The sequence below is a fragment of the Amaranthus tricolor genome, chromosome 13 (assembly GCF_026212465.1).
Source record: "Amaranthus tricolor cultivar Red isolate AtriRed21 chromosome 13, ASM2621246v1, whole genome shotgun sequence".
NCBI lineage: Eukaryota > Viridiplantae > Streptophyta > Magnoliopsida > Caryophyllales > Amaranthaceae > Amaranthus > Amaranthus tricolor.
The window spans coordinates 631,706-650,972 of NC_080059.1; the positions used below are offsets into that span (position 1 = coordinate 631,706).

Consider the following 19,267-nt stretch of genomic DNA (forward strand, 5'->3'; position numbering starts at 1 on the left):
AGAGAGAAGAAGGCAGAGCTGCAGGCGCAGAGAGAAGAAGAAGAACTGAAGAAGTAAAAAGTTTGGGTTTTTTAGTTTTGGCCTTGGGCCTATTTAGCTTTTTTTATATTTTCAAAATATTATTTTGTATGTGGCGGCCTATTTAAGTATTTAGCTTTTTTTATATATTTTTTATGTCAAAGTTATATGAAGTTTAAGGTTAAATATTAATGGGTTAATATCAGATAATATGGGTCGACCTGACTTGACTGACCTATTTAATAAATGGGTTAAACAGGTTTTTTTCGGGTTTAAATATTCAACATGAACCTAACCCATTTAATAAACAGATCAGGTCGGGTTGACCCATTTAATTAATTGGGTCAAATATCTAAACCCAAACCCGGTAATTTCGGGTCGGTTTTAGATCAGATTAGCAAGTCGGGTCAGCTTTTTCCAGCTCTACATCACATAACACCTACTTGACAACTTGAACATGTTAAAAACACCTACTTGACGTATTGTAAACCCCTACTTGACGTATCCTAAATGTCTACTTAAGGTATCCTAAAACCTATCGAATAAGCGTGCAGTTACACTATATTTTCCATTTTTATATTTTTAAAAAATCTAGTAAGCCGGTTCAATTGAAGATCTTCTCTTTAAAAGAAGGTCTTTTACAACATTTTGTGATGGACGAGTTGTTCAAAGTAGGATGACTTTAGAATTTTGGGTCATTGAAAGGAAAATTTGAAATACATAAGAGGAAAAAATAAAAAAGTTAACAAAGAAACTAAGTTTTAAACTTATTCCAAAAGTAAGCGTGAAATTTCCAAATCTGAGGTTTGGGGTTGTTCGCAGTTAGTAAGCGTGAAATTTCCAAATCTGAGGTTTGGGGTTGTTCGCAGTTACTAACTGTGAACATCTATTTGACCTATTTTGACGTGTTCGCAGCTGCACAAAAACAGGTCAAAATAGCTGTTCACGGTTAGTAACTGCGAACAATTATTTTTTCTTTTTTTGATCTATTCGCAGTTACTAACTGCGAACAGTCCCAAACTTCAGATTTGAGAATTTCACACTTACTTTTAGAATAAGTTTTAAACTTAGTTTATTTTATTAATTTTTTTTATTTTTTATCTTATGTATTTCAAATTTTGCATTGAAAGCGTATTTGGGCTCAAGCCCACTTCATTGACACTTCGATTCCAAAAATAACAACATCCGGTGTTTTGTAATATCTGTTGCTGTTTCTGTCTTCTTGGCAGCAAGAACAACTTCAAATCTCTCTATTACTCTTCGCAAAGATTTTCGCTAGGGTTTTAATTTTCATCAATGGCTTCACATCTCGATGATGTACTCCATTCTATCTTTTCTTTGATTTTTCTGAATCAGTATTTCTTCTACTTTTGAATTAAATGTTTTCGTGAAATTTGTGTTTCCAGGATGATGATTTCGGTGGAGATTTTGCCGAAAATCGGCGCTCAGGTTTGTGTTAATTCGTGATCATTTTTTATATAATGCAATTTGATTTGGAGGTTTGAGTTAATTTTGGATGACTTTGTTTTGTTTCGGTGAAATTTAGTTAGTAAACGGAGTTTTGGGGAGCTTGATGATGATGAGGATGATATATTTGGGTCTGCAAAAAAGGTAATTTTAGTTGTACTTGATTGTTGAAAGTCTAGAACTTTTTGAATTGAGCACTTCCTTTACCTTAGGGTAAGTAAATTTTTCGTCGTTGCTTATTATCTTTAGTTGTGCGGACATGGGAAGCAATTACCAAAAACAAATTTAAAACAAAACCATAAAGAACACGTTTCACTGTCAATGCGATAGCTACGTCCAGGGGCACTGAGAAATTAGGTTAAATTGAACACAAAGCCCGGCTCAAAGAAAACGAAAAACTGTCAGCACGCACAATAAACCGAGTCAGCGTTTCCCCTGATTAAGAAACGCCGACTTGGCATTAGCTTCGTGAAACTGAACATTCAGTCAGCCCTAAAAGCGGACTCAACTTTTTCCACAAGCCCGGAAAAGCCAACTTGACTTTGGTTCAGAAAATTCGCTGATTTCAGCTACTAACATAGACTGGTCTCCACCTGATTCCACCAAACGCCGATTTGGCGTTTGGCCACTGGATCACGCCAAACTTGATTCATCTTCTCCCATGTCTCAGACAACATCTTTTGTATAGGCTTATCTTGCTAGGTTTTGGTATAATTCCAAGTTGCATGATTTACAGTCTGACATACCAACATATTTTTACTGAACTGAGCTCAACTTATTGGAGCTTATTTAATAGTTAGAATGTGAGGATGAAAGTGATGGACAAAATTTGAATTGAATGAACTTAACCCAACTTTTTAGAAGCCATCTTCACTTGAATTGATGTGAATTGAACTGAACTTATTCAATCTTAACTTGTAGTGGACTTGACTTACATAGATGCGATTCAACCTTGTAGGTGTCTATGAGTTAGAGATGTGATCTTAGTGGAACATTGATTTTCTTGTGAGTTTTACATGATATTTAGTGAAAAGTACAATGTAATAGGATTGATAATCTATGAAGACTACTCCCTATGTGCCTATGAATTAGCACCTATCTTTTGGAGTGTGAATATTAATTTGTCGTTGGAGTAACAATATACAAGTGGATGGGATAAATGAGTGATTGAGATTTAGAGAGAGAATAATTTTGTGGATGAGACCAATGGAAAGGAGTGAAAGTATTGCCAAAAGAAAGAGAAAGGGTGCAAAGTGGGATAGCTAAAATGGAAAAGCAATGCATTTTCATAGGTACAGAAATCTTATCGAACTATTGATGTTCATATTTCATTCACGTGTTAATATTTACTAGAATGTCTTTTCTAACGTGTTTACAACATTGTGGATCTGCCTATCTGTTGGGAATTTAAAGGTGCATTTATATTTTGTTTTAAGTATGGCCACTCATACATGATTGTATGATGTATATAACTTTATTTTGTGTATGAATTAGGTAAATGCTAAGTTGGAAGAGACAGCTCCTGGGGTAGCAACAGGAATGATATTGTCCCTTCGGGAAAGGTATGTAGGCTGTGAAAATATTTTTTTCTCCATTTTTTTTACATCTTTTTAGTTTCAGTACTTTAATACTATCTACTTGGTATGCTTTTTTCCAGTCTTCAGAACTGCAAGGATGAGCTAGCAAAATATGAAGTACGCATTCTGTTCAGCTTTTCTTGATCTTCTTTTTCTTTCTAGAACGGTTCGTTTCTCATTTGTCAACACTGGACAGTTTTAACTGGATACATAGTATATCATAATTATAAGGTAGAAGTGTTGAGGGTATACAACACTTAGATTATACATCTCATGTTGCGGCCTAAACTTGTTATAATGGTTTATATAGATGCTTAATTTACAAATGTAATCAAGTATCTTGCTGTTTACATCTCATTCCTGTCTTCTTGGTTCTTCTAAGCTTCACTTGTCAAGGTGTTTATGAGGTGTTTTGAAACTTTTTTAGAGACAAGTGAAATTCTAGGTTTTGTAGTTTTCTTGTCTATAGCTATTAAGTGTACTAAATCAATGCAGAAAGAATTTATAATGCTGAAATCCTGTAGGGTTTTACGAGGAAATTATAAAAGACTCAAGGTCATTTGCCTCGTTATTGGATTATAATGTACAATGTGTATATAGTCATTTGTCTACGCTGGAGTTCTCTACGTGTTAACTTGTACAAAAGTTATGTGAGGAGTAATTAGGTTTCATTTGTTTAAATGATTACGTATAATATTGTTTCTGAGTTCATAGATGATGGGAGAGCATTTCATATTCATATTTGACTTCTGATGAATGTGGTTGTTGTTATGGGTGCTTGCTTGCTTGAAAAGGCAAAAAAATAATTATCCTTTCAAGTGAATGTATGAGGATATTAATCTATTGATGTGTTTAGTGTAATGTTTGTCTAATGGTGTTATGTTGCTGTTTTTATTGACTAAACCTGTCATTGGTTTTCCTCATCTGCACAAGGTTGGCATGAAAGAAATGAACTAGTGACTTTGGCCATTTTTGTTTGTTCAAGTTTTGCTAATAACCTTCTGGCTTTTTAATGTTCATTGAGCTTTTGGTTGCTTCTATGTTTAGACGGAGCTGGAATCTTCAAAATCTGAAATTCAGAAATGGCATTCTTCATTTCAAAATGAGTCTTTTATATCACCAGCTACAACTCCAGGTTAGTTTTGTAGTTTGTACTTTGTTCTTCTGCTATTTTTTCACCCCTTTTGGTTTTAATATCTTGGAGCAACTGTTTGTGGTTCATCCTATGAATTTCCTGTGTTGTAGAACCTAAATTGGTGGTTAACTATATCCGAACCTTAAGATCGTCAGAGAAGTCTCTTAAAGAGCAGGTTTATCTTTGCTTCTCTATCTCATTCTTATAAGCTCCCTTTCTGAATGTCAAACTATTTTTTGTGTTTTAATCAGCTAGAAAAAGCAAAAAAAAAAGAAGCTGCATTCATTGTCACATTTGCCAAGCGGGAACAAGAAGTAGCTGAATTGAAAGTATGATTATATCCCTTCACCCTTGTGTTTTTCACCTCTAGAATTATGACTACAAATTATAGTTGCAGCTCTTAGTTAGGTTCAAAAGTTATTTTTGGTTGGAATTGTAAGTAGCTTTTAAGTGTTAAACTTGCTACACTCTCTTGCCCTTATTTTTTATAATTTTAAGCTTTCAAAGGTTGTTTTGGCAATGTGGCTTATCAAAATGTGTGTTATGCTCTTGATAATATAAGAAAAATGCATTACTACTTATCAAGTAAGGGCAAATTATCCTAAGTGGTAGAGTGATGATCGTTGATGTTTGCATGTTTAAGAGATTTGGAGTTGGATTGGACATCACCTTAGAGCTCAATGAACCTATATGTTTATGTTATGAATGATTGAACAACTTTCTTTCTATGTGTGGTTTAATGTTCTATTTTGTTTGTTCTTTCCTTTGGGATACCAAACAGTGGACCTTTGCTTTGCTTATGAATGGTCTGTTTTATCCTTTTAGCCAGTTTTAGGAAGGATGGGAAAACTCAATGTTGCACAAATATGATTGGAAAACAGAAAAACGTGAAGTATTTTGTATCAAGTATTACTATATAAGTGTTGGAATCTTTTTGCTTTACCCTCTTTTTTTTAATTAATGCTGGGATTTCCGGAATCATTCATCTATTCTCGCTCATCTTGGAGCTTGTTTGTAATCATTTCCTTGGTTTGAATTATGAAATACAACTGTACGTACTTTGGAGTCTAAGTACGTGCCCCAGTGTCCAACTCGGATAACTATGGAGCATTCAATTGGAAGTGTCCATGTCTTTTTTGGCTCTAATAGTCTATAGGAGCCTGCTTTTGAAGAAATTATAACTTGGTTCACTATGATCTAAATTATCAATATGACCAGGGAAGGCTTTTGACACAATTTTTTTCTTTGTGTTTAAATTCAGTGCAAAATAATCACATATGAAGAACGAGTGGGAAATGAGATTAGAGCTATCAGCTTTTGTTGGTGTAAACGTCAGATAACATCCAACTTTTCATGTCATCGTGTGCAATTGTTGCCTGCAAATGTTAGAAAAAGTATAACTAGGAAAAAATGATGAGCACAGTATATAATTGCGACATAACAAAATTTGTTGATCTATTTTGAGCAGAGTATGTGATGTATATAGTCTTTCAAAATCAAATATCTTATTGACATCTATCCTTGATCCTAAGCTTGAATAAGATTTTAATCGGGTAATTGTCTCATTGAACTATATTACACTGTTTTGCCTGTAAGTTGTAGGATAGATTATAGGATAGATTAATAGAAGGTTTATTTGAGACATTGTTGGAAGGCTGGGGAATCTTTGTGATTACATTGGGTAATGGGTGTGTACATTTGACATTTCAATTTGACCCATAACTTGCTCCAGGAGAGTGCCCCATCAGAGCAGCTTGCAACTTCGATTGTCCTAGAATTGAACTTTAATTAATATTATTATATGATAATTGTATTCTTGAGGTTCATAGAGATACAAGTGCACTCTATCACATTTCGGTTTCTTTAATTTTTATGCTTTATCAGCTGGTGATTCTAATCCACGCTAATTTCTGACTGAAGGCAGCAATTCGAGAACTAAGAGCACAACTGAAGCCCCAGTCTTTGCAGGTATCAATGATAGTGGCTTAACTCTCTCTCTCTCTCTCTCTCTTTCTCAATATGGACTTAAATTTGTTTAGTTGGCTGATATTGTTTTCTTTAAAGTTCTCTTCTGCTATACTTAATGTTTCCTCCCTATGGCTTATTTCTTGTTGTGGTTGCTTGACAGACTAGGAAGTTATTGCTAGATCCTGCAATACATGAAGAATTTTCACGTTTAAAGGTTTGTTTTTCGTTACCCATCTATGTTTGATCCAATGGATGCCTACTGTCGCTGCACAACTTTTTTTGTTATCACTTTTGAGACCCATTGAGTATGAGAACTATGATATTCATTTGTATTTATAGATGCATTTTTAATATGCTTGATTTAGTTTTAACTCCTAAGAAAAATGAATCATGTAAGCTGCCTAAAAAAGCAATTTATCTTGTAAATAATTCTGAGACTACTACATTTCAAATCTGACTATTTCTTAAATCTCCTCTTGGCTATTGAATATTATTTACCAAAGAAACTATTTTTTTTCCACAATTTCATCTTTAAATTTGTACCAATTGTTGGATCAACTTGCCAAGAGTTAGCAATGCACATGCTTTACACTTGCTTTCATGAATTATATTTGCCTGGTACTATAGAAATTGAGCATTCCCAGTATTTTTTTTTTGATAAACCATTCTTAGTTTTAGGACTTATCTTGTGAATTGTAGTGGTTCATCATGCAACCTCTTAATTGTTTGATTTTGTGTTTTGATGATTTTAGAATCTAGTTGAGGAGAAGGAGAAAAAGGTTAAAGAGTTGCAGGACAACATTAATGCAGTTAATTTTACACCAAACAGTAAGATGGGGAAGATGCTAATGGCAAAATGCAAGACCTTGCAAGAGGAAAATGAGGAAATAGGCAATCAAGCTTCTGAGGGGAAGGTGAAGATTTATTTCTTAGCTTCAATTTCTGGTCTGATTTTTAACATCAATATTGAATTTGAAAAGAAAAAGGATAACTTTAGCTAAGTGTACTTTCAAGAATAGGAGTTGCGGATCAAGTTTCCTCCCTTTTTGTTGTGATTATGCCGTGTGAATTAGATCCTTTAGTATCTAGTGGTAATAAAATATAAGTTATTGAATAGGATAGTTTGAAATAGCAAGCAACTGATCGATGAATATGCAAGTACAAATGAATCGATGCAGGTCGTAATAAACACCATTCATTGATTGAAAGATTTGAGTCCAACTCAAAAGTGAGGTCTTCCTTGCATACCATACCATGGTGAAGCTACTCATGATTATGGCTTTCAGTAGTTCCTTTATAAACTAAGATGACTGAAGCCAATCTTTTGTTGCCGTGGCGAGGAGATGAAAGCTGCTGAAAAGGGAGATCGTTTGAGTGCCATGGAAGGCGTTGTGAAAATCTAGTGGTGTCAGAAGGACATAAGACGGCAAAATGCACAAAATATCTCTCTAGTTTGTAGATCATTTAGCACATGATAATTTGAGGACATAATACATCGCACTCGCCTTCATTGTGTATATGGTTGAAATATTGAAATCCAAATGGTGTTCTTAATGTCTTGTTCTAAGCATTCCTCCGCAAAATAGGTATCTTTTTGATGTTTGGGAGATCTTATTCTGCAGATGCATGAATTATCGATGAAAGTTGCTTTGCAAAAGTCTCGAAATGCAGAACTCCGGAATCAGTTTGAAGGTTAGTACTTATACTCAATCGCAGGTTCATGTAATATACAGATTGCAGTATTCTCTTATGTTTACCAGCTTTTGTGTTTGGGTATGATGCTGATAACCTTCTTCAAAATTATAATCATGCTTCAGAATTTTAAATATGTAATGCATATTTCTAAAATCTGATATACTGGAAAAATTAAGTGGTCTTCAAGAGTAAAGATTAGTGGCAGGCTTGGGGCAGTTACGAGTCATCTTTCACTCTTAGTTTGTATTTTATTATCTATCTATAAGTTAAAACATAATCAAATGAGATCTTATTTCATTCATCTTAATGTAACTTCTATTAATATCAACTTTTATAATGTTTAACCCATCACAATTAAAGATATATGATTGAAATAGTGCATCGGCAAGTGTGCAAAATCAATTGAGACATTTGATTAGAATAGAAGGGAGTACAACGTAATTTGGGGCTTGAGGGAGGGCCATTGTTTACTTTGCCACACCCTTCCTCCACCTATGTCTTATAGTTTTGTATTGTAGAAAGGTGTTCCCATCTATAATTGAAGTTTGAAGCCTCTGGTATAATTTTCCGCTGACTGCTAGGATGTTCCCATCTTCTTGTCTTGCTTTTGTTTTGACTACATGAGCAATCTGCTGGTAGGTTACTGATTATAAACCAATGTTTTCCATTTTGCAGGACTTTGTAAGAATATAGAGGTGCTGACAAGTGATGTTGAGAGATCTAATGAAATGGTAATTTATCTTTTCTCCTGCGTGTTGTTGATTTTGAAGCTGCTGATAAACTATTGACCCCTCCGAAATCATAAAATGTGCAAACCATTATTTATCTTTCTGTTACATGAACTTCTTAAATATATTTTACTTGATTTCGCTGAGTTGAATTTCTGTGGGATTGTTTTGGTGGAAGTGTTTACAAGAATATGCATCAGTTTTAATGATCTATATCAACTGTGTGCTAAATGAACTACAAAATGTAATAGTTGTTTTTGTTCTCTGTGCATACTTTCAGCGTTTAAGAACCAACTTAGCTTGAACTGTAAAAAATGGTAGGGATTTAACAGACTGCTGATTTGAGAAAATCTTTTAATAGAGGAACTGTAAACATGGCTCTGGCAGTATTTTCATTTGCAGCATGGGTACGGTATATATGTCATCTTCTAACGACCAGTATTGTTTTTGAAATTATCTCCTGCAAACGTTAAGATGCTTCTTGTCTTTTAAAATTTTGGGTTCACAGTCTTTTCGTGGCATCTTCTACACTTTCCATTACTGTTATACTGTGCAAATTTGTAGAGGGTCTTGGCAAATACTCTACATGACTTCCATTACTGTGTTATACTATCGTATTATGCACTCAGCTCTTTTATCTGCCATTTCATTTATTGAACACAAGACCTAGACATTGGCTTACCTGAAATCAACACCTTCGATCTTGAGACATAGTTTTTATTTTTTCTTTTCATAGGTCGTAATCTTACAAGACAAATTGGAAGAGCGGGATGCTGAAATTGAAAGATTGAAGCTTGAGCTGGAAAAAAGAAATGAAGTCAAAAAAATCGATCCAGCTCCAATTGTTACAGACGAGCCTGTGTCAACTGAAGCTGAGGATGTACCACAAACTGACCTTGAACAGATTTGAAGTCGATCATTGATCCGTCACCTGTTATATACTCATGTGTTGTACTGTACATTATCATATTTGGTTCTTTGTAGACATCATTAGACTTTCAAAGAAATAACTTAGTTTTAGAAAGCACAGCCAATTGCTAAATTTTTGGTGGGAGGGATTTTTTCACCTACCCAGCGATGCGTTTCATGATCGTAATTCATAGTATTGATTCAGGAATGAAGACTAACAAACTCGATTACTAGCTAATAATAAGCTAGTATATTTAATGCCACCAAAACAGCTTCTTCACTCATGACTCATGAGTCATGGGTAGAGGTCGTTTTGGGCCAATTTGCAGAGCCCGACCTTGAATTAGGTTCGTCAACAGCACCATCCAGTCTGTTCTAATATCGGGTTTAGGCACAAGTTAAAGTGATCTAGAATTGGCTGTCTTTTTTGTTGTTTTTAAAGTTTTATTAGTGGATTAGGATCGAGGTTCTAATTGAATTTGAGATTGCTACAACTAATTAATTTTTTTTATATAAAAAAGCTATTGTAGCAATTTTCATGGGACAGAGGAATATCCGACCTCAAATTCAAAACCAAATATTTGAATTGTACAATTTATAACTTTTGATATGTTTGCCATAGACTCGATTGATACACTTTTCTTGCTCATTGTATATTCATTCGTATATAGAAAATTTGAAAAAAATAAGACAATTAAACAACTTATTTTCCAAAATAAGCTCCGTGAAAACTTATTTTCCAAAATAAGCGTCCGTATATCCAAACCTAGGTTTGGCAAGAGTCGTTGTTAGTAACAGCGAAAGAGAAAAAAAAAATTAAAAGCCCAAAGTCGATGTTACTAACATCGACTTTAAGGTTAACTGGTAACTCCTTCATCTTGTCAGCTGGAATAAGGAAGTAACTGAGAACTGAAAACTTAAAACGCATTAAGTCGCTGTTACTAATAGCACTTAAAAAAAAAAATTTATACATATATATATATATATATATATATATATATATATATATATATATATATATATATATATATATATATATATATATATATATATATATATATATATATATATATATATTTTAAGTCGCTGTTAGTAACAGCGAATGATCCCCGAGGCTAGGCTTGGATGTACGGACGCTTATTTTAAGAATTAAGTTTTCACGGAGCTTATTTTGAAAAATAAGTTGTTTAATTGTCTTATTTTTTTCAAATTTTGTTCGTATATACTAGTACTACTTACATGCCATAAGGCCCATGTTGTCTTCAAAGCAGGCATTAGGAATGTGAAATGCTAATAATACTTAATTTACTTGGTTTGGTAACTTTGTAAAAACAATGAGTAAGAGCGATGCTAGGTCTTGGAGAGTCTTCTAAGGGAGTTCTTGTCCAAGATTATCATTGGTGAAGTAAAAAAAAAAAAAATTGAGTCTTGAAAAATAAATGATTCATCCTAAGACTGTTGAGGAGGGACAATGTCATTATTTTTTCCTTCGTCATGCCAACTCATATTGGAATGAAATTAAAAATGAGTTTAAAGTGAGTTTGAGGATAAAGTGTAAAATTATAGAAGATTTTGTATGAGTCTAAAAGTAAAAGTACATAAAAATTAGTGAAAATCTAATATAACATAGTATGGTTATCGGGGTTAAGGGATATTCACACACTAAAATTTTAAAAGATGGATGAACACAAAATGTCAATCAAAAATTCTTGTGAGAGACGGTCTCTTTAAGAGACTATCTTCTAATTGGACCAGTTCATTATATTTTTTTAAAATATTGCAAGTAGGTATTAAAAAAAATGTAAGTAGACATTTAAGATGTTGAAAGTAGGCATTAAGAATACAGTAAGTAAGCATTAAGGATAATGTAAGTAGACATTAATAATACGATAAGTAAGTATTAATCTTTAACGGGCTGGGCTTGAGATACGTCAAAGAGATGGTCTCTCAAGAGACTAGCTAAATGTCAATTGCCATGTAAGCAAATAAAGAATTTTGGACTTGTGGGCTGTGAGATTAGTTCTGTCCAAGGCTACAAACATTCATCGTCACGTAGGAATAAGTAAGCACCAAAATTTGGACGAGACCGTCTCATTGAGATTAATAGTGGGCCGGTCCAATTCGCGCTTGTAACAACATCACACGTTTTCCTTTGTTTTTTTTTATTTTCTGGACAATTATCAATTTTAACCTTAAAGGTATCAATTTCAAGGTAAAACGTAATACTTAAACATATCAATTAAAGTAAAAAATTTCAATTCGAACCTATAAGTGATCAATTTTGACGTTAAGCTAATCATTTTCGACGTTAAACTGATCAATTTTTACCTAAATATGGTTCTATATCACAATTTTATAACAAAGTTATATAAAATGGTATTATTCAATCATTCTATAAATGAATTTCAAACAACAAATGAATGGTCAATAAAACTATTAACATACTAAATTTGAACTAAATGCCATACAATAAATCTATACAATTTGAATACTTATTATTAAAACGATAATTGAAGATTAAAAGTTCAAAATTAAGTTAGATTATAAAACATCATTGTCAAATTATATGTCATAATTTAACTATTAAATATTTAATTTGAACTAAAACCTATACAATATTTTTATAGACATTGAAATACTTATTTTGAAACTATAATTGAAGCTTATACATTCAAAATTGAGTTAGATCATAAAACATTAATTGTCAATTTATGTGTCATAATTTAATTATTAACATATTCAATTTAGACTATTTACAAATATCTATAAACATGTTGAGGAGTAATATCACTATTATTGATCGATGATTAAAGAGTATAAGTACTCTTATGTTCTATTAGAACCATCATGTTGCATTGAATAAAAGTACTTGTATTGTGCAATGTTTTAACACTATTATTGATAGTGTTATTGATCATTCATTTATTGTTTAAAATTCATCCATAGAATAGTAAATAATACCATTTTATTAACTTCGTTCTCAAATTGTGAAACCGAATCATACTTAGGTAGAAATTGATTCGTTTAACGTCAAAATTGATCACAAATAGTCAAATAGGTTAAATTGAAATTTTTTATGTTAATTGATCTATTTAAAGTTTACTTTAAGTTGAAATTGATATCTTTTAAGATCAAAATTGATATCTTTAAGATTAAATATGAAAATTGAAAAATGCCCAAAAAAATGGAAAAACGAGAGAAAGCATGTGAGATTGATACACGTGCGAATTGGGCCGGCCCACTCTTGGTCTCAATTTGAGACGGTTTCGGCCAAGACCAGCTGATAAGTAAGGGGTTGTAAAGCTGCCTTAACATTCTTCAATTTCAAAAATTAAAAAATAACTACTCTTGTGAGAGACTGATTCTTGGTGAGACGGCCTTAAACAAAAAGCTTATTTCCTCATAATATGTATTAGATGGACTATTTTATCCATTTATAAGATCGTCTCTCGATGAGACCGTCTCTATTATAATAAAGAAATTATAATAATATGCACATATATGAAGAAATTAAGTTAGAATTCCATTCATCCCTTGTAAATTATTAAATTTTTTATTCCACTACCAAGATTTATAAAGATTTTACCACAACCTATTTCTAATATTATATTAATATATAATCCACAAGACCACAAATAATTTAAAATTATGTATTATAATACTAGTATAGAAACTCGTGCAATACACGAATTTATAAATAAATAAATAAAAATAAAATATTAAAGAATAATACAAATATATATTATTGTGATTAAATTTATTAAATACGTGACTTTTTTAACGCAAAATTCAAATATTGATTTTGTTAAAAAGTTATTTATAGAATCCATAACTTTTCATTTAAACAAAGATATTAAATTCTAGGTCAAATATAGAATTGCTATTATAGATTATATAAACATTTTACCTTATTTAGTTTCAATTTTGAAAAAAAAGTCAGATTCTAAATTTGGTAAATCTGGTCAAATAATTAATTAACTATCATTCACTAAAATAAATCCAAAGTCGAGGTTTCCTAAAAATGACATTTGTTATTTTCCAAGATTTTTGTTAATATGTATGATATTGAACAACCGACCACACAAATTTATTGACAATTGACATATGATGTAAGAGAAGACGACATACATACATTTTCAGGGAAAAAAATAAAAAAGAAATATAGTGAATGTAACCATAAATTAAAGATGGTATAATAAATAAATGGTAGCACTTGAAAAGTTCAAACAAGGTAAATAGGAGTGTAGACGATATATGTCTATGTGATCAAATCAACTTTGAAAAACTTAAGCGGATGTTCTCTTCACGTTTAGACTGGAAGTGTAGATCATGTAGTAGCACAGATCATTCTCATACTCCGACCACTTGTAATAAGGAGTAGATTATATTCAAGTTTGTGATATTTTATCGTATGTTTGTTTTGTCAATCATGTTGAGAAATGAACTCAATCAAAAAATTAAACTATAGATTGTAGGTTGTAGCGTCATAATATGTAGTATACTATATGAGTTTAGTACGTTGTAATCATTGTTATGATTTAGAATGATGAAATAAAATAATATTCAAATTTGAAATTTCGAAAAAGTTGTGATATGGTATGAAAAGGCTATTAAGTTTAACATATTCAAGATCTTACATACTCGAATCAATATTCAGTATTAAGATAGGTTTTATGTGTTTTATGTTTCGAGACATGTGAACCACAACGTCATTAGAGTTAATGAGTAAATGTAAGAGAGGGTTAGAAGAGAAGAACATCACTCGAGTAAATATAAAAGAGAGTTAGAAAGAAAGAACATACGTTCCTATAAAATGGTTTATCCACTGATTTAAAATTTTTTTTGTGAAGTTTAATTTTATAGTTGTAATAATTTCCATGGAAGAGAAGAGTAGAAAACGGACAGCAAGAAGCCTTGAGAACTTCAAGTTACAACTGTTTGGACCACTATCCTTAATTATGAACAAGTTGAACAAGTTAGATGTCCATAGTCTAGACCTACAACCAATGGCAAACATATATTAGTGATAGATACAAATTTGGGACCTAATACTGTTATTATTGACGTTTATTTTCGATATTCATATTGGTGATTGATATTTAAAGCTCATTTTGTATGGAAATTTGAATACAATCAACATGTTTCTAAGGACATCTTCGATTAATTTGATAGATTGCCTATTTATTTGGAATTTGGAAGAAGTACCTTTCATTTAAATCAAATATTAATTTGTCCATTTATTTAGTTTTCATTTTAATTTTATTGTACTAGCACAAACTTGTGATAGAAAACATTTATATAAATTCTTAAATTAGATGGTCTCATGTCAAGACTATGTATTATTGAGCTAACTCATGTATATTTATTGCGCTAAAGTGATCACTTATAATTTTAAAATGATTAATCAGAAAAATAAATTAATTAAATGGATTTATCTCATAATAAAAGGTCACATACAAGACAAGCTGAAATATTTATGATTTTTTGTAACTTATAAAAAAATTATCACTTATAATATTTTATAGAAAATAATTAGAAAAATAAACTAATTATATAGACCTTTCTTATAATGAGACTGATCCCGAACTCAAAAATTAATTAAAGTTTTCGTGGTGAAAGCCTATATGACCTACTTTATTTGAAGAGGAAAAATTCGAGTTGATAACTAATGCTTTGCAAATTAATAACATGTAAATAAAAATGGTTATTTTATTGCGACGTATGTTGTTATGTTTTTGAAATGAATTCATGTGCCTTCTTATTATTGACGTGTAAATCGATAACTATTTTCCATCTACGAGGGTTTTTATCGGAAGGTTGGAGTATTATGTGATAATAACTTAGGTTAACTACACCAATTAAATATAATATACATTTTTTTGAATGACATTGATTAGCAATTCTTCGTTATACACATGGTTTGCAACATTTAAATCCTGCTCAACTCTATAATAAGAGTTATATGAGCAACGGTTTAGAATTCCATTATTTTGGTATTTTAATTTTAATCGCTTTCAGTTTTATTATCAATTAGTTCTTTGTGAAATTGTCTTTAATTAATTAATTTTTGCAAGTCATAATTAAAGGTCGCTTGAATTGAGGACAAATATTTAAAGGGTAAATAGAAGTCAAACTAGGAAAACAAAGTTAATTAGAGAGATAATTAAAGGAATTTAATTGTTAAAAAGGTAAAATAATTAATTAGAAGCTAATGAAAAATATAAAAAAAAACTCAATCGATTAAATTGTCAAGACATACGAGTCAACACGTACATAAATACATAAATTAAAATCAACACGTACAATTTAAAATATCATATTTAAAACCCATGATGATACCCGACCACACCTCTAACTATATCCTAATTACTTGAATCTAGTAAACGAAAGTAATAATTCGGCCCATTATATTTTTTATATACAAATCATGTGCCCATAGAACTAGCTATTCGCACGATGATCATGTAAAACTCATGTTATAGATACGTACAATACAATTATCCAACTGTTTGCATATGGTCTTGCTCTCTAATTTTCATATAACTCTCCAAAATTATAAAAAACAAAAAAAAGAAAATTGTTTCTTAAGATTAGAAAGTAACACTTCATCTACATGTATATAGTTAATTTTGAGTGTATGTATGAAAAAATATACAAAGTTGTATTTTATTTCATTTTTTGTCCATTTGTAAATACAAAAACTATATTAGATCGCAAACATAATATTTATTTATTTATTTATTTCACATGTATTGAACAACAACTATAATTATTGATTGATCTAGCAATTAAGGTTTTTCCTTACATCCTTGTAATCAGAGGTAGATTGAATCCCTATAAAATAATTAATTTTGACCGTGACACTTTCCTCTTGCATGCAAAAAATTCTCTTTTACCTTGTAATAGGAAAACAACTTAATAATATCAACAATATAGTCATATTAATTATCAAAATTCATTTTTATAACTTGTATTTCAAGTAATACCCGTAAAAGCATTCACATAATATTCTCCGTCAAATACAAGTTACTCTATTATTCCTTATTATTGTATTCTTTTGTGGTAAGATTACTCAAAGAGACAAAGACTATTATAATTTACAAATTTTCGTATGAGACGGTCTCACCATGAGACGAGTCTCATATATTGGCTAGATAGCTCAATAATATAAATTATTAGTATATATATATATGTTTTGTTTTATAACCGTCTTACCGATAAATGTCACAAAAATAAATTATTATAATTTGGTCCCGTAACATAGAAGGGAATGCCCATTGCCCACGTAGTTTGACGACCTCATGAAAATTCTGATTTTGTGGGCTCTAAAAGGACCATTTTTTTTTAAAATCGAGAGGTAATGCAAGAATGAATACTTGAAAATCTACCAGTGTATTAATGGTTTAGTCCCTTTCAAGTTTTATACAATGTAGATTATTATAAGCTAGAGAATGTAGGAATATGTCTTTAGCAATGGAATTATTAAGACCATACAATAATAAGTAGTAGAGTACTCTACTAACATGTTCTTTGTCTACCAAGTCAAGTCCCCATCCTTCTCCAATCACAAATCATTTTTTCTTACGTTTTGTCATTTTAAAGACATCTAATAAGACAAGATGTTTTAAATGGGACAATTGAGTCTTTTCTCAGTTAAAGCAAATAATATATATCAGCTTTTAGATAAAATTTGGATTCGATTCACATTGCATGTACTAAATTATTTTCACGAAATTGTATGTCCAAAAATTTAAATTACACAATAATTGATAGATAATTTTCACACCTCATTTAAGTTAATGAACTTTTCTTTCAAATAAAAACTAATGTTGCAGTTTTTTTTCTTTAAGGAGCTCTAAAGCAAGAGTCACATAACCTATTTAAGGTTCTTTCCGCATCAATTTACATGGCTATTAGAAATCTAATTCTGATACTCTATTCAAAGACATTTCAATCCAAAAATAGTTAAACGATCCAAATTTTAAATACGAAATTAATAAAAATTCACTCTACAGCCCACACACATAATACAAATAAGAATTTACTCTCTAACCTACACACAAAAATACTTAAACATGTACAGTATTAGTAAATTATACGTCTTTAATATAACTTTTTAGATTGTGCAGGGAATTGACTTGAGTCAAAACACTACTATCATAGTATTATGCAATACTAACTTTTAATGTAACGTTTGCAAAAATTTTACTACTATTACCTTTTAAAAACACACTTCAATTAATATTTTCATAGCTTAACATTGTCGAATACAATACTTTAACATTTTGACAAATTATTGTCAAGAATTATTAGTTTACACCTTTCAATTACTCATACAGCTAATAATTACGTCTACAACTAACAATTACTCTTTGCTTATTTACATCCAGTCATCCATTAATTCTTCACTATTTGTCCTCACACGTCCATTATGCTCTCCCGTTAACTTTATCTCGCATGTAGTGGCATGGATATTCTTGTTGTTTTTGATTTTCATTCGAAGTTTCCTTATCTTTTTGGGTATTAATTAATGACATCCTCTTTTCTCTAATTAATTATATAATTTGACTTAATACATAATTAAACATTAAAATGTCAAATAATGTGGAATGTCAACTCCTCCAAAAACTCACAACTAAGTAGTTTTTGATGTCAACTCATCATTAGCTCACCAAGAGTGAAGGATGCATCATCCCACCAACCATTAGTCAATTCCTTTTTAAGTATTTTACTAATTAATTGGTCATGCTACAATTATTAGTAGCTTTCTAGAATAGACTTTCTTTACTAAAGTTTATTGTCTCAAATGTAATGTTTACTAATTATATTTGAGAATACAATCTTAGGATTATAAGGGGACAAAATTGAGTGTTCAAATGTTAAATAATACTCCCTACTAACTTAGTTATTACTTAAAATAATTACTTTTTCTGTCTTAGTAAAATAGCCCAAAGTACAAATAAGATAAAATTAAAGAAATTAAATAAAAATAGTAAAAAAGCATATTCTACGAGAAAGTAAGAGAAATATATAGATTAAAATAAAAAAATTTATATATATGTGAAATGTGAATGATAATTAAAGTTACAGTGTTGATTATAATTAAAAATAGAAATGAGACAAATTCAACATCGTAAAATAAGAGTAATCCAACCTTTCAATTGGATATTAATTAATGATTAGTGACAACAATCCTAAGCAACTAAATGGGCTAGTACTAGTATTAAATTTAGAATTTGCAAAATGATAACAACTTTTATATATATATATATATATATATATATATATATATATATAAAATTTTCTGATGTCTTTTTTAACGATATAATTAAATGTTAATAAATAATTGAAATTCATGTTAGTTCTAATTGAAATAAGTTTTTGGCTAAACTCTTCCCCTACCTTATAAAAAAATTATTTTTAAATATAAAAAAGGAGCAGACCACAAATTAAGTGCGCAAGTAAAAGATTAGAGAGTAGTTGCGGCATTGTGTCTTTGTGCAACTTAAATTCCTATGTGTTAGAACAAATGCTTTGACTTACCTAAAATCTTATGCTTAAAGCCATCCCATCCCATAATTAATTAACTAAAGTATTCTTAAATCTTAATGGGTTGTAAGTGTTAGAGTATATATATCATGGGGCCTCAACCATTAGCTTAAACTTTCGGTTGAGTTGATTCCTTGACAGTAAGTCCCACTCTATACTTTTACCAAAACGTCTAGCATGAACTTGATCCACACTATTATATACTTCTACTTGTTCAATTC

At 30.8% G+C, this 19,267-nt stretch overlaps 1 protein-coding gene across 1 annotated transcript; it reads left to right on the forward strand.

Annotated features, from left to right (window-relative positions):
- Positions 1–1,157: 1,157 nt before the first annotated feature.
- On the forward strand, positions 1,158–10,030 carry LOC130797461 (FKBP12-interacting protein of 37 kDa). Its single transcript, XM_057660048.1, has 14 exons — positions 1,158–1,335; positions 1,425–1,467; positions 1,565–1,629; positions 2,980–3,047; positions 3,143–3,179; positions 4,110–4,197; positions 4,308–4,372; positions 4,449–4,526; positions 6,118–6,165; positions 6,326–6,379; positions 6,918–7,079; positions 7,788–7,857; positions 8,536–8,591; positions 9,325–10,030. The coding sequence occupies exons 1-14, from the start codon at positions 1,315–1,317 to the stop codon at positions 9,496–9,498; spliced, it is 1,029 nt and encodes a 342-aa protein (XP_057516031.1). The 5' UTR covers positions 1,158–1,314; the 3' UTR covers positions 9,499–10,030.
- Positions 10,031–19,267: the final 9,237 nt, after the last annotated feature.